Source organism: Plasmopara halstedii (assembly GCF_900000015.1).
Source record: "Plasmopara halstedii genome assembly, contig: Scaffold_555, whole genome shotgun sequence".
In the NCBI taxonomy this organism is placed as follows: Eukaryota; Oomycota; class Peronosporomycetes; order Peronosporales; family Peronosporaceae; genus Plasmopara; species Plasmopara halstedii.
The window spans coordinates 1,175,488-1,190,841 of NW_020187475.1; the positions used below are offsets into that span (position 1 = coordinate 1,175,488).

Sequence of the window (15,354 nt, forward strand, 5' to 3'; positions counted from 1 at the left end):
AATATAAATAGATGCATAGCTACTGGCTACCTAGCCACATACCGTATTCTTGTATAGGTGCAGTCACACCATGCAAATCTCTTGTGACACACACTCCTGTTACCAGGGTACGTGTAACCCCGTTACAATGGAACACATTTTGATGGGAAGGATGTGAGGATGATGTACTTACTGAAATGTGGTGTACGCACAAATTACACAATTTCTAAAATTAAAATTATTGTCAACGGGGCTCGGGTACAGGATTGATAGGATTTCGTAAAGATTGAAGAGGCATGTGGGTCGCTAGCCTCACGTTATGAAGTTCATAGAGTTATGATATCGTCTTGTTGATATTGATGTTACCCGAGTGGAGCCCACCCCACACCCACTTCGAGTCTTCTCTTGAACATTACCCGGGGTCCCATTATTGTGCTTCACCACATAGACAGCAACACACTTATTTTGAAGAACTTCTGGAGCCCGCGATATATGTGTACGACCCGTTTTTCTGAAAAAGTTATAGTGGTTTTTGTGATCATCAACCGCTGACGAGACCAAGCCGATAAAGACACAATAATTGATGATTTTTCTTCATCATCGGCAATCCACGCGGTGCGCTGAATACGATTGGAATTGTAGCCAACATGTGATGACTTATACCAAAGACTGTTCGCCCGTCACATTCTTAATTCATGCCCCGAGAAAACAATGTCCACAACCCATCATGGACTCAAACACGCGGTCATTAGTATGTGTCAAAGGAAACGTATGGCGGAATCGCTAAGAAATTTTTTTCTTTAGTTTTTGACATGGTCGCATCAATATTGCTCAATGACACCAAATTTTCGGAATCTTTGATATTCGCTGGAAGCTTTATTCCCTAGCGGATTTCTGATAAGTAGAAGACACTTGCCACTCTCAAAGCTACAAATAAACATGTATGAACCAAGTCATTCGAGCGGCTCTGCGTACTAATCTATCCCCTGAGCGTTCGTTAATACGGAGCGATAGAGTCAAAGCTTTTTCTGTGCAAGGTGAACGACACTCCCAACGCAGTGATACAATGACGACGGCACAAACTTCATCGGCTACGATGAAAGATATGTTTGTAGCACTTGAGAAGGTACAACGTATTTTTTTCTTAACATTTATTGCAAAAGCCAATAGAAGAAGACTCAGCACCTTGTCAGCCAAATTCTTTATTTAATAGAATTTGTAATCTTCACTTTTACTACAGCAGTTGCGACGATTACTGGTGTCCCAGTTACACAACCAAGTAAATTGTACCCAAGAAAAGGTTAATTTTTTTCGCGATAGCGTTAAAGCTTTTCAAGATCTTTCAGGGCAATCTTGATGACAATTTTATGGTTGTATTTACTTTCCGAATCAGGTGGTTCCAATTATGACTTGGACGACGCAAAAGTCGGTTCCCTAAAACCTTAAATGCTCGACCGTATGATAAATGCAGCATGGAATTGTTACGCTTCAAGTATGCGCAATTTGAATAATCAATACAGCATTTGACTTCCATTATAGTAACATCTGTACTTATGCAAGCCTCTGCAAACTGAACCCTTAGCGACTTCATGACTCAGTGTTGCCAATCCTACAATCTAATTGTAGACCATGTATTTGGGCGTCGACGAGAACTTTTTGTATCCCTTAATGACCTTGTTGACGGAATCGAGGAAATCCTTCTCACTCACAGATTTGCGGCGAGCTCGAATCGCGAACATGCCAGCTTCCGTGCAGACACTTCGCAATTCTGCTCCGGTTGTATTGGGGCAAAGACGACTCACAAGCTCAAAACGAATGCCACGGTCGCAATTCATGCTCTTGGCATGTATTTTTAAGATCTGCGTACGCCCTTCTAACTCCGGCAAATTGAACTCGACTTTACGGTCCAAACGACCAGGCCGCATGAGCGCTGGGTCAAGGGTATCAGGTCGATTCGTGGCCATCAATACCTTAATGTTACCACGAGGATCGAAGCCATCGAGCTCGGTCACAATCTGCAGCATCGTACGCTGCACTTCGTTGTCCGTACCTCCCTCCTCAGAACTGCTACGTGCTCCACCGATGGCATCCACTTCATCAAAAAATACTATACAAGCCTTTTTGGATCGAGCCATTGTAAAGAGCTCACGAACCATACGTGCACCTTCCCCGACATATTTCTGTACGAGCTCACTGCCGATGACACGGATAAAACATGCATCAGTACGATTTGCCACAGCCCGAGCTGACAGAGTCTTGCCCGTGCCAGGGGGGCCGTAGAGGAGCACACCCTTCGGCGGATCGATACCCAAGTTAACGAATCTCTCAGGATGAAGCAGTGGAAGCTCGACGACTTCTCGAAGTTTCTCCAGAGCGTCCTTGGCACCTCCGACATCATCATACGTAACGTCGGGTTTGTCCTCGACCGTCATAAGCGACACCGTAGGGTCAATCTTTGGCGGTAAGGGAATTTGAATTGCGTACTTCGTACGGTCCACACCCACGCGCATGCCCTCTTCAATATCAGTCGGTGCAACTTTTTCGCCCAGACCTACGACGAACTTGGCAATTTGCTTCACGTTGATCATATACTTTGCGTCCTCTTCCCCGGCGTTGATGATTTTGGTGCAACGGGCCACTTGCAACGGCTGCTCCTCCTGCATCATCTGTTTGTCGCTTACAAGATCCCATTGGCTTGGCAGACTCAGCCCCGTATCGCTTTCCTTGATGCCGATAAGATCATTCACAGCTTTCTGCGCTTTCTTTATGTCATCTTCCACCTGCTTAATTACGCGCGAGTATGGACCCAACCCGTAAGTTTTGAGAAGAGCAATATCGCCCTCGTCTAGAACCGTCTCCGGACCGGCTAGAAGATCATCTTCCTCGTTGTCATACTCCTTTGTGTTAGTCGTTTGGCACTCTCCTGCCGCCATTTTTATTTTGGAAATAAAGATTCCTCTCCTAGAGAAAGAGCAACCTCTGGACTTTTGACAAATAAGGAGGAAAGGAGATACATACAAGTCCGACTATTTAGAGTCTTAATTAGACTACCAAATCCTGCTTTATTTATAAATCAAAGCGAATTAGATAATTTCTATCAGTATAATAAAGCGAGTATTAATATGATCAGATTTGTTCTGTTTACAGCAGCACAGCAGAATTTGCATCGAGGTGATCGATGTCGTTGTTTTCAAGAAAGAAATAAATTGGGAACTACAGCATACATCTACTTTGACTCTAGATTTGACAGCACACAGTAGAGGCATAATTTGGGAACTATAGCATACATCTACTTTGACTCCAGATTTGACAGCACAAAGTGAAGGCATATTACTAAATAAATAAGGGTTACGCAGGTCCAGAGCTTTGTTTTGGATGCTTACGAGTCGCTACTGGTCGGACGATACAATGCAGTTTGACCAATGCTTATCGTTAATCCGCAATCTGTACCAACGTTGAAATTAAACGCTAAGAAGCCGCCAAAAAATTTGTTCAGCTTGAAGCTGACTGCCAAATTTTGAGCAATTTTTGGGAATTTCTGATGGCGACATCGTTCGTAGAGCGCTTTCAAATCCATCATTGCGCAAGTGTCCTGCTGGTTCTGACAAAAAGTACCCAGCGCTCGTCAATTCGTGAAGGTGTGTTTTTCAATCTTGGAGCCTAAATTGCGATGTAGTCGCGATCAGAGTTTGTAGGAACACTGCAAGTCGGTTTACCTCATGTGCTTTCGGTAGCGATTCCAAAAAATGCTTCTTTTCTCTGAATGAGATCTATGCATCAGTGGCTCATTTAGTCTTCGAGTGGTCTGCAGCCTAGAAAAGGTGGAGGAAGCGGTGATATGCCCTGCGAAAGGCCAGGCATTGACGAAGAATCCTGATTGTCATCATTGTTCACCCTTTGCTCGTTTTTTTTGCTTTTCATTCTGCACAATGGAAAAAGTAAAATCTTTGCCTTCAGGAATGAGCAATATCTAGAGTTGGGATTCCTTCATTTTGGCTTAATTCTCATTGCAAACTATGCCACTACTTTTTCCGTCATATTTTCGTGTGGTAGACGTAAGTTGCTTTTTTGCATTTCAAATGTACGCCAAAAAGACAGTGTAATTGACTTTAAAGGCTCTCGATTCCTCTCTTTATAGAACACACGTACCCAAATTTTGCGCGTCTGATAGCGCGGACACTTAAAGTGAAAGCTTCTCAAAGCCAAACCGCTGCTTTTGTAGTCAATACCACTCCCGCGTCTGCGACCTCGTCTGCGAGAATGAAGCAGACAAATAGACCACGTCAACAAGATCTTGGGGTCCAATGGGAAAATGGCGACCAAAGAGCCGGATGCGGTAATCCTCTCCTGGAGGCACTCGCCTCCTTTGAGATGCGGTGGAGAGGCACCTAGACGGGCCTAGGTGGGAGCACAGATGATTTCCCTCGAAAACCCACCGATACTCAGCGTTCAGGCCTTGAAGGTCCGGCACGTAGAAGATCCAGTGTGTACCATGGCTGGTGGGTCTGAGGGCGACTATAAGCTGCACGTCGAAGAGCTAGGCCCTGAATATAAGTAATAGCTTCTCTTTGACACGATGTTATAATTCTGCAGAGTCAGCACTGTTGTGTGGTGGGTCCGTCGCGTTAGTAGCAAAGTTCCACAGGTAAGAGGTGGAAAAAATGAATAACCTTTCCGTCTAGTGACCCGGGTAGCTCTAGAGATTATAAGCTTCCATCAATTGATCCGCAGAATCTCTTATGTAGCTGAAAGGAATGCTGCTAGATGACATGTGCAAGAAATCGCAAGATGATGAGTTCACCGTACTGATACGGAGTACCGATAAAGAAGCTGAGCATGTCATTCTTAATTGAAAAAAAACTGTCATTGACGATATTTGCAGAGCACCGATTGCGACTAGTGGGATAGCTGTCTCAAGAATCACGGATCTATTCTATTTTTTGTCGGAGAAAATTTACGGCGTGGTGACGGAAGATCCATTACATGCTACTCCGTGGTAGGGGAGTGCGTCATAAACCAATGGCTATAATCATGTTACAAGTGTGACGTAATTGAGAGCACGGAAAACGGAGGTGCAAAGTCACACTGAACATGGGGACTGTGCTCAAACGTATGCTCATAGATAAATTGTCAGCACACTAAGCTGTATCTTTAATGGCGATGAAATCCTTTTCAGGCTTCTTCATTGGAGAGCATGACCGGCATCCAGATCCCGCGAAGATAAATACCATTGTACACTGATCAGTGTCTCTGTTCATTAAGACTTTCGGAAGTGGTTTGTGACAATTCAGTCTTTGCAATTGGCTTCACTTTACTCCAGGCAAATACAAATGAGCTTGACTGCGTGATCGCGTTCACGTCATGACAGCTGAGTGCTGCAGCGGTAAATTACCTTGCCCATTACAATGAGATATTAACAGTGATATATGCCCTCGTCATTTTCAGGGTACATTTTCTTGGCTCCAAGTTGCTCCTAATATATATGGATCATGCGTCGTTTCGCAGAGCGACGTTGTCACGACACATCTCATAGTAAATAGCAAGGGAGTTATCCTTACATCCTGAAGGTACGTTACGGCATGATGTGGTGGCGGCTGCGCTTTCGCGTTGCCTCGACAATGTGTTGTCGCATGTCATGATGGTAATATTGCTGGTTGACAAGGCGGTATGCATTCCGCACGGTCAAACGTAACATGTGCTGCACTGCTGGAAGATTTGGATGGTGAAGGGTTTGGGAACTCAGATGTTGCTTGATCGAGACGCATGGCTTTACGCCTGTGTTGTCATGCCTTATCCAAGAGAAGTTGGTGTGTAGTAGTGCATCCTGATGAAGACGAAAAGCACAAAATACTGTAAGAAGCACGTGGTTACCTTTGGGGCCACCTATGAAGAGAATAGTTATACAGCTCGGTGAGCACTATGTATAGATAACATGATAAAGTGGGTAAGAAGAATTGTGCATACGAGCAATCATGTCAACGGGACATCCTCATAGCATGCGGCAGCACTTTTGGCCAGCTTGCTGGTTCCAGCAGGGTGCTGGCAGTCCATCAATATGATCTATGTTTCGATCTTTTAAAAACCGAGTATGGTATTAACAGTAATGTTGGCCCCTCTTAGCAAAAAGGATAATCTCGCTGCTGTCAGCGAAAACATTTTCTGGGAGGATTCTGCCAAGCTGTTCCTCGACAAAGTTTTTCGCCAGCACGGAGTGTCCGTAGCCATTGTATTTGATGCTTTTGTGCGGGGGTGGGGTCAAGAGAAACTGACTTTGAAACAGATAAGGACCTGATGCCACCGGATGTACGCAATTCAATGAAACAAGTCGCCGCCTTCGTAATAATATCAGCAAGTCAACGATTTGTGGGATGTATTTGAGTTTGGTTATAAACAGTCAAGTCCAACGGTGATCTATAGGGGCAATCAGGGAGCCATTGCCCTGACTCATAACGCTGGTCACAATGCATGTTCAAAACATTGCTATTTGCCTCCAATTTGTTAGTGAGCACGTCTTATATGGCGACTTGTAATTATATCAACATTCGAGCACATAGCCTTATCGCTGAGCATATACTTCAAGGTATGTAATTTACTTCAGCTGAGCTTAAAGCAACCGTTCTGATGTTTGCTTTGAGAACAACCGGTCCACCGTTAAGCATCACCAAGCCACCTGATGGACGATCATCTAGATCGCTTCCGAGTCCACACCACAGAATGCAACTAGGGGTTTCGAAACATGCCTACAGAAAGCTAAAATAATAGAACTATATGTATACAAATACTAGAGTACACGAATTGCAGCCTGCCAATGTGCCTGACCTGCGCAATATAAGTGATGACTGAGATCAGATACAGTATACTATATATCTGGTCTGGTGGTACCCATGGCAAGGTATAGTGGACAACCCATCAGTGAACGGAACGGTCGCTTATCCATTGCTGATCTGTCATCCATAGTCTTTCTGAGGTCAGCTCGACTCAACTTTATTCCGCTATCTCATGAGTTGATCATGCAGTTATTTGACTGAGATACTTCTAGATGAGACTTTCAGATCTGGTCAGCTTATAGCAAAGATTATTTCCATTCCAAAAATCAATTTGGCCGACCCAAATCCTTGATTCAAAATTGTTCAGAAATTGTAGATTTAATTTTATACGTTTTCAATGATTAGGACGCGGTAAGCATATCATCAAAGTATAGGCAGATGGAAATCATAAACTCAGCTCGCCCGATTTTGGATGTGGATGCACTAATCGATCGATGAAGGATTGATCCCAGTTTTCGTACGGACGTCGTTAAAAGGTCTAGTGTCAAAGAAGTCCACACCCAATGGTTGGGTAAAGCCTTGTGCACGAGTCTCGCCTTGCATCAAATGATCTCACCATGTTCGTTCTTTTTTATAGCAAAACCCACCCAGCAAATTTTATTCCAGATTTAGATTTTACAACATCTCACGAACTAATGAGTCGATCTATCTGTCCTGCATAACTTCCAATCACTGATTTTGCATTCTTCTTTAGTTGCATCGCCAAATGATGCGGCACATCAGCCATGAACGCTAACATACACTTATCATCGTTATTTCGCGAGCGCCCCGATGGTCGCACAACCATATGGTCAGAGATCGTGCAGATTGTCCCCCCACAACGATCATGCATCTTTCTGAAATTAAATGGACTTGATTTAGAGGCCCTGTTGAGTGCGAGACACATCGTGCAGCACGTGACTATGAGGAAAATTGGTTAGCGGCGACGTATTGGAGAATTAACTACAATTTTATCACTCCCACTGAGTAAGAGATTTTCACGCTTGATTTCAGTATGTGTGGACTTACCTGCTGAATGATTAAAGCAGGTATGTATCAACTGCGATAGGAACCATTTGTCGTGATCAACTCAGCCGTCATCCATGATCACATCATCGCTTTGTGTTCGCTTTGAGACACAATGTATTACATTTATCATCTTAGATTGAAATCTGAAGATACTCGTGCGACTCATCACCGTTTACCATATGTAAGATACTGTATACTGCACGTTTATCTAAAGCATTGAACGACTTGACATACGTTTCCCGTATCAATATTTAGCACTCAGTAAGTCTTGCTGTGGTCTATGTATTCTAGTAGTATGCATCATCTTGGTGTCGCGTCAATTTTGCTCGTTGATACTTGTCAATATGTTCGGACCCTTGATACTCAAGAACACGAATATGATCAAGGTCTGGGCGAGAACCAAAACCTATGTCGTATGGTGTAGCATTAGTTCACTTTGTTGGTCATCCGATTTAACAGGTACACAGCAGTACTGAATGCACGTGCTCACCATCAAGATTCAATAGCCTTGTAACGTCATCATTTTCTTGCCATTTCGGTGCGTTCTGCAAGCCCATTTTATCGAGATGTATCGTGCAGAGCGGTGGTAGCTGATCCCACTATAAATATAAATTCTACTAAAGTTCTCATTGACAAAATCAGTCCCATTGTCTGACAGAACAGTTATGATTCGAGCACCTGGTTGTTTTTACAATCTCGCTTTGTACTCATGAAAGCGAGCAGGCCTCTCTATCTTTCTCTTCAAGTAGGCGCGTGTGTAGCGCGAGCTGTCGTCTGTGAAGAGTAGCGCGTTTTTTGCTCCACCAGTAAACGTCATTTTCGTGAGTCCCATTACATCTTAGTATACAAGTTTATACCACGGCTTGTTTGCATTAAGAGTGGTGTAACGGTATTATTTCCAAACATATATTCATCTTATATGACTTGATCATGCTATAGTCCTCCACGTTCACCATCACTCGCATCAGCTAAATGATTCATATTGTCATGGTCTTTGTATCCCAATCTTGCATGCCATTACTTCCCATCATCAGGTTTTTCTTGACAGTCAAACAAACTCACGGGATGTGCTTAATTATTTGCGCGACACACAGTGTTCATCTGCGGTACAGTCACTATCATTTTTTCTCCTCACGAGTTATTACACCTTTACATACCAAATTTCATCGTACTACTAGTCTGAGAAAGCTTGCAACCGAAAGTGGCGATACCTCAGAAATTTGGAGAGCGTCATCTGTCTTCACAATGCGACCACACTCTTTAATAGCGATTGTAATATCAATGCCCTCTTTCAATTTTTTGTCAGCTTGGAATTTCTTTTTCTCAAGACTCATATGCGACGGTACACCACAATCAAGTAAACAATTTGATTTCTCATGATAGAAACAGTCTTTCACATCTGCGTTCGCTAGATAAGCAGTCCGACTTCTTATGACCAACATTGTTGCAGCGACGGCGACAACCCATGAAACATCGAGCTTGTAGTTGTTGACCACGGTTAACTTGTCTGATGTCTTGTCGGATATGCTGATCTTAGCGATCACAACCAACTCGTTTGCTTTTCCGACCACCATAGCCTCGAAATCGCACCTTTCATGCGCTTTTCCAAATTCTATGCGTATCAATCTTCTCAGAAATCGTTTTCTATACCTCGCTAAGTAAATCCTTCGTTGAATTCTCAGTGATAGAAGCTGTTATCGCGTTGCTGCCTTACAACCTACCGAGCAAATTCACAAGCAGCCTTATATACTCATACCATCTCCAACTCCATCCATCGCAACAATCAACTCGTTGCGATTATCTAGGTGAGAAGCTATGCTTGCTCCTTCCTCCATAGTAAACTCACGCGAAAGTTTCACACGATTATGCATATTTGAACGATTGCAATATTCTTTAAGAATTTCCCATCAGAACGGGTAGAGCAGAATTTTGTTGGTATTTAACTGGATTCTTTGTGCGATAATACAAATGCCTTAATGTCATTTTTTGCACGCCACTACACATTTATCTCGGCTTTCGACTTGATTTCCATTTTACCAACAAAAATAGCGTTCTTTCTTCATATTGACTTAAATATTGTTTCTTGGGCTAATCACCTGACACTTTAGCGCAGGCGTGAAGTCAAAATATATTTTGAAGTGGCTAAATAAGTCCTGGTTCATCGCTATCATTGCAGCCATTCCAAAAATGGAACGCATATGCTCGCAGTTAATGCTGCACCATCGACGTCAAGCGCAACTGCTACCACAACCATTCTATTTGCCCTTCTATTGTCGAGCGTGTTATGTAAACGTCTCGGATAGAAGTGCGCTTTACAACAAAATTTAGCAAACATTATTGAAGGTGCTTGGCACCAAATTACTTTTGTCAATCGCTAACGACCCGCAAACAAACGGCCAGACGAATGCGAAAATCGATAATTGGAGGAAGCCTTCCAGAGCACTTTTACAAAGAGACCGCGGTGCTGAAGCGAATAGATTCCACTTATTGGGCTTGCGTAAAATAACGCAGCACAGGCCTCTATAGGCTTTACCCATTTTAAAGATTTGGTTCAATTAATCTCGGAGTGCATTTGACACCTCCATCGAGTGGCTTCGGTCTTAGCAGAGCGGTGCTGCTGATAAAACTTACCAATATCAGCCCGGCTACACTTTGCAGCAAAAGCAATAACGTCCCCTTGGTGACATTAAGCGTCATGCGCAGGGGGCGCAACGCTATGGATGAGAGCGAAAAAAAGCAAAACCACGCTGGTGCCAGAGGAACGCGGGTCGCATACGAACATTTCGAAGGGCGGAAGGTTCTATTGCATGCAGTAATCCTACCTGTACATGCGGATTCTGCGGTAAGTAACATGCATGTGCCGTGCTACATCGGATCATTCACGGTCGTAGCGAAAAACTAATCGAAAGATTCTCCTAATGTCCCGAAAGAACTTTACTACATCTGTGTTCTAATGTGGGCGGTTGAAGACATATCCTGAGCCGATTAAGTATTGCAGACGGAGCACCTTTCCTGTAGCCAAGCTACTCTCTGCTTTAAAACAGCAACGCAATTCTGAATTGCTCGGGGTGCCTCAAGCTAGGCAATTTGACAACGGAGCTCAGAGAGCAAGTCTGAAATCCGAATTATCTCAACCTTATAGAAACGCCGTGACTCTTGGAATGAGTTGACGTGCCACCACAAACCGAGAGATCGACCGGGAGGGTCGACCTATGCCGTCACTACTCGAGCAAGGGACACTTCACGTTCGCGCTAAACAATCGGTGGTTGGCGGATGCTGCCAGTATGTGATGTAGAGGAGAATTTACCCTCAATCTCAGAGTTTATGGGAGTTTGAGATTCCAATTTACTAGATAGTACTGACGTTGTGGCCGCTTACTACCTTGCGCGTCCTCGACCTTTTTTTTCTTTAGAAGAGAGGTAGTGTTGCCCGTCGCAGCGCGCCTTTCACTGACGAGCAGGCTTATCATAAGTAGGGGCAACGGATTTTTACCTCGATGTTCATGGCGTGCTGGAGACTGGTAAAATAAGCATAGACGACACTTGGTAGACCTTTGTCGCTGAAGCCGGCTTGTAAGGCCTTAGCAAGGGTGAGACGAAGCTTTTATCACCCAGTACGCGATCACTTTCGATGATTTCCAGTACCTAAAGCTCGTCGCTCACGAAGGGACCGGATTTTCTCACCTCTGTTCCTCCACACGCAGACGATACCTCTGGGGAGCGATGACCTGTGCACCGAGAAAGCGCTCGCGGAGCGACTTTGTTGTGCTCGTATAGCTCTGGAGTTGATCCAATGGCCCACACGCATTGGCGTGTAGCTGACTTCGGATGATGCAAACCCGTAATCATGACGTGACGCTTTCGTTCACAATGAAGATAGCTGGATACCGAAGCCAGATCTAGTCGTTTGGAACGAGTTGAACTTCGGTGCGGATTCCAAGGCGGCGCGTCAGTATACTTGCTGCACATGAAAAGGGCGCAGAGATCGAGACTCATGCAGCGGAGAGGCTAAGCACAGTGAGCACCTACTCATTGGGAAACAGCATGTCAGTGTATTGCCTGGCGATGACGAGGTTGGTCGGCCAAAACTCGAGGAATCACTATGACCGCTCTCACCAGACAACACCTCAGCATTCTCACCAATTTTCAAGCGTGTCGATTGCGAAGAGAGCACACTTGGTGGGGGCTCCTGGAGCCATTTATTTGGTGTACGGGAACGGACTCCCTTTGCGAATACGCCAAGTGGGGCAAGACCGGTAAAGTTTAGAAAGTGAAGCAGAACTCCTGATGTAGTGGCAGTTTGTATAGTGCTTCATTTTTGCGCAGTGGTCTAAAAAGAGAAAATTTATGTAAATTTCAGTGCGATCTAGCCCTCAAAAAGGGCAAGTACTGCAATCATGCGTACTTAGGCCTTACACGAGGGATTCGATGTACATGTGGACAGCAGGACAGAAAGTCAGATGAATTATAAGGGATATACATCAAGTATTCGTCTGAAATAATAATTGTAGATATATTTACTCTTAATAAGTAGAGCGGACTATCAGCGGCCTTTGGTTCCACTCCGATAGAAGCTCACGATATAGACGCGAACACTGAGAGCCAAAGTTTTTTTCTGTGAAAAGTGCACGGCACCCCCTCGCGCCCGCTCTAAGAGTATCATCACGTTGGACCCCAACTAAAATGATCCCAAGTAAAATGCTGCAAGCTTATCATGATACTTCACCATAGTCCTTCGCCTTCGCTTCGCTTAATGTCCTAACGATAAGATCATATGCATGCGATGACTAGAATCGTAAACGTTGAAATACCTTCATCAGAAAAATGACGACGTCAGAATAGTACAGTACGGTAAATGATAGGTTAGAGTCTATGTATAATTTTAATGTGTCAGAAAAATTACAGCGGGCGAAACGCTTGCGTGTAACCAATCAGCGTATTAGGCGATCTTTTGCGACCTCTTATCAAGCATGTGAGCATCCCAATTATTTGTTAATCGTAACTACTAGACAGGCATTGAGTATAAAGATTCTTTATACTCAATGCCTGTCTAGTATTATATCCCTTCCAACTGACTGATTTATTCGTCGCGCTCACATCTCAGCCAGACACTATAACTTTTTCACTTTACAATCCCCTCATTCGAAGCTCGTTCCTTGCAGTTATCTACCAGGTATGTCTCGCCATCATATTGATTAGCATCATTTTCTGCCACAGCGATACTCCTTGCCTCTAACAAACCAATGAAAGTTGCTATAGACATGAGCACCATTCTCAAATCCGTCCACCACACGGCTACGTTCGCACGCTCGAATGCTGCTTTTGCAGTTCGTGCATTCTCGTCGTCTTCAACTACGCTACTTGATGAGCTAAAAGAACAGATCCCTGTGCGTCAAGAAGCTTTGAAGAAGCTGAAGGCTGAGCACGGTCACAAGTCCCTTGGAGAGGTCACAGTTGAGCAGACATTGGGCGGTGCTCGCGGAATTAAGTCGCTTTTGTGGGAAACGTCGCTGCTGGATGCAGAGGAAGGCATTCGTTTTCGTGGCCATACTATCCCTGATCTTCAGAAGCGCTTGCCGTCGAAGGAGAATGGTGGGGAGCCTCTACCGGAAGGACTGCTATGGCTACTTTTGACTGGGGAGATTCCCACAGCCGATCAGGCCGCCAGCGTTACTGCTGAGCTACACTCGCGTGCTAAGGTACCCGAGCATGTGCGCAAGATCATTTATGACCTCAAACACGCCCACCCCATGACGCAGCTCTCGGCTGCTGTGACTGCCATGAACACTGAGAGCGTGTTTGCCAAGAAATACGCTGAAGGTATTCACAAGTCGACTTATTGGCAGTACACGTACGAAGACAGCATGAACCTTATTGCTTGTTTGCCTGAGGTTGCCGCTCTTATTTACCGCAACACATACTTTGGTGAATCTAATAATGCTTACGACTCCAGCCTGGATTACTCAGCCAACTTTAATCGCATGCTGGGCTTCGACAGTTCTGAGTTTGACGAGCTCATGCGTCTATACTTAGTGATCCACAGTGACCACGAGGGTGGTAACGCAAGTGCGCATGCCACACATCTCGTGGGCTCAACCCTTTCAGACCCGTACTTGTCTTTGGCTGGTGGCCTTAATGCTTTGGCGGGGCCATTACACGGCCTTGCCAATCAAGAAGTGCTGGGCTGGATTCTTGACCTGCAAGCTGAGTTCCGTGCCAAGGGTTTGGAGGTGAACAAGGAGACAATTACTCAATTTGCATGGGATACACTTAATGCAGGCAAGGTCATTCCTGGCTATGGCCACGCTGTGTTGCGTAAGACCGATCCCCGTTATACGTGCCAGCGCGAATTCGGCCTTAAGTACATGCCAAATGACGAACTGTTCCGTATTGTGGACACAATCTACCAGGTGATGCCTGGTGTGCTTACCGAGCACGGGAAGACCAAGAACCCGTATCCAAATGTAGACTCGCACAGTGGAGTGTTGCTTCAATACTACGGGTTGACGCAGAAGAACTACTACACAGTGCTCTTCGGTGTTTCTCGTGCTATTGGAGTCCTCTCGCAACTCTTCTGGGACCGTGCGTTAAGCTTGCCGCTTGAACGTCCAAAGTCTGTAACCAGCGAGTGGATTAACAACTACTTTGCCAACAAGAAGTAAACCAAACTTGCCGTGCTAGACAGTAAAGTTCGCGTTATTTGCGTACATGCATCGTGTCGCGAATTGACGCCAGTAAAAAGGTTTTCGTTTGTAGATAGACAACGTGGCAGCAAAGAATTCTAAAGCCAAAATGCAGGCAAGTTACCATTATGACCATGGTCTTCAATTCGTAAACAATTACAATGTTTCAAAACAACCTTTCTTGCCAACACTTGTAGTCATGCACCTATTTGTCAAGGCTTACATCTGGCGACGTATGCCATGGTTTTGTTGCTGTCGAATTCCTGCCGCCACCAACATCTATATAGTTACACCTTGTAACGAAGGTTTAAATGTATTAGCTTGAGCTGTGATTGCGCTATCACTGCTCACCCAAAGTTTTTACCGGGGTCATTAGTAGTATCGTTCTTACGCGGGTTTTCTCCTCCATCTCGCGAATCGCATTTCAACAAGGTTATCATTGACCCTCTTGAGCTGAAATGGCTCTGCTCTCTAAATTCAACATCACTAGGTGTCAACTCATCTGTATTCATGATACACAGATTTCTCTAGCATCCGTTATGTATATCCCTCGTTCTTTCGCACCACAAAAGTTAACTCCTTTTCATTTGATTATTTTCATTGAGACCAACTCTTGGAGCATCTGGTGCGAAGAGGCATCTGAAAGTAATTCTCGATATAATTTGCTGGTGTAGTTAAAAAAGGTTATAGAGGCACCGACTGCACTGAGATTGACAGCTCGGGCCCTCCTTTCTGAAAGAAACGATTGAGATTGCTCACGAAATGTTGACGCATACATAAATGTTTTTCTGGAACATGATCACATGTTCTCACTGGTAAGCGCCGGCCACTTCATCTCTCAATGACATGCTGTCACT

The 15,354-nt window shown here is 44.6% G+C and overlaps 5 protein-coding genes across 5 annotated transcripts; 1 reads left to right on the forward strand and 4 right to left on the reverse strand.

Annotated features, from left to right (window-relative positions):
• Nucleotides 1–291: 291 nt before the first annotated feature.
• Nucleotides 292–628, reverse strand: PHALS_11757 (uncharacterized protein; the record flags this gene model as incomplete). The annotated part of the gene is made up of 2 exons (XM_024727173.1): nt 292–455; nt 526–628. 2 exons carry the CDS (start codon nt 626–628, stop codon nt 292–294), a joined length of 267 nt encoding a protein of 88 aa, XP_024577776.1.
• A 407-nt stretch (nt 629–1,035) lies between these two features.
• On the reverse strand, nt 1,036–1,597 carry PHALS_14529 (uncharacterized protein). The gene has a single exon (XM_024727174.2). It carries the CDS (start codon nt 1,568–1,570, stop codon nt 1,322–1,324), a length of 249 nt encoding a protein of 82 aa, XP_024577777.1. The 5' UTR covers nt 1,571–1,597; the 3' UTR covers nt 1,036–1,321.
• On the reverse strand, nt 1,596–2,912 carry PHALS_11758 (26s protease regulatory subunit 7; the record flags this gene model as incomplete). Its single annotated transcript, XM_024727175.1, has 1 exon — nt 1,596–2,912. The coding sequence occupies one exon, from the start codon at nt 2,910–2,912 to the stop codon at nt 1,596–1,598; it is 1,317 nt and encodes a 438-aa protein (XP_024577778.1).
• Nucleotides 2,913–8,977: 6,065 nt separating this feature from the next.
• On the reverse strand, nt 8,978–9,685 carry PHALS_11759 (uncharacterized protein; the record flags this gene model as incomplete). Its single annotated transcript, XM_024727176.1, has 2 exons — nt 8,978–9,426; nt 9,571–9,685. The coding sequence occupies 2 exons, from the start codon at nt 9,683–9,685 to the stop codon at nt 8,978–8,980; spliced, it is 564 nt and encodes a 187-aa protein (XP_024577779.1).
• A 3,390-nt stretch (nt 9,686–13,075) lies between these two features.
• On the forward strand, nt 13,076–14,476 carry PHALS_11760 (citrate-eukaryotic; the record flags this gene model as incomplete). Its single annotated transcript, XM_024727177.1, has 1 exon — nt 13,076–14,476. The coding sequence occupies one exon, from the start codon at nt 13,076–13,078 to the stop codon at nt 14,474–14,476; it is 1,401 nt and encodes a 466-aa protein (XP_024577780.1).
• Nucleotides 14,477–15,354: the final 878 nt, after the last annotated feature.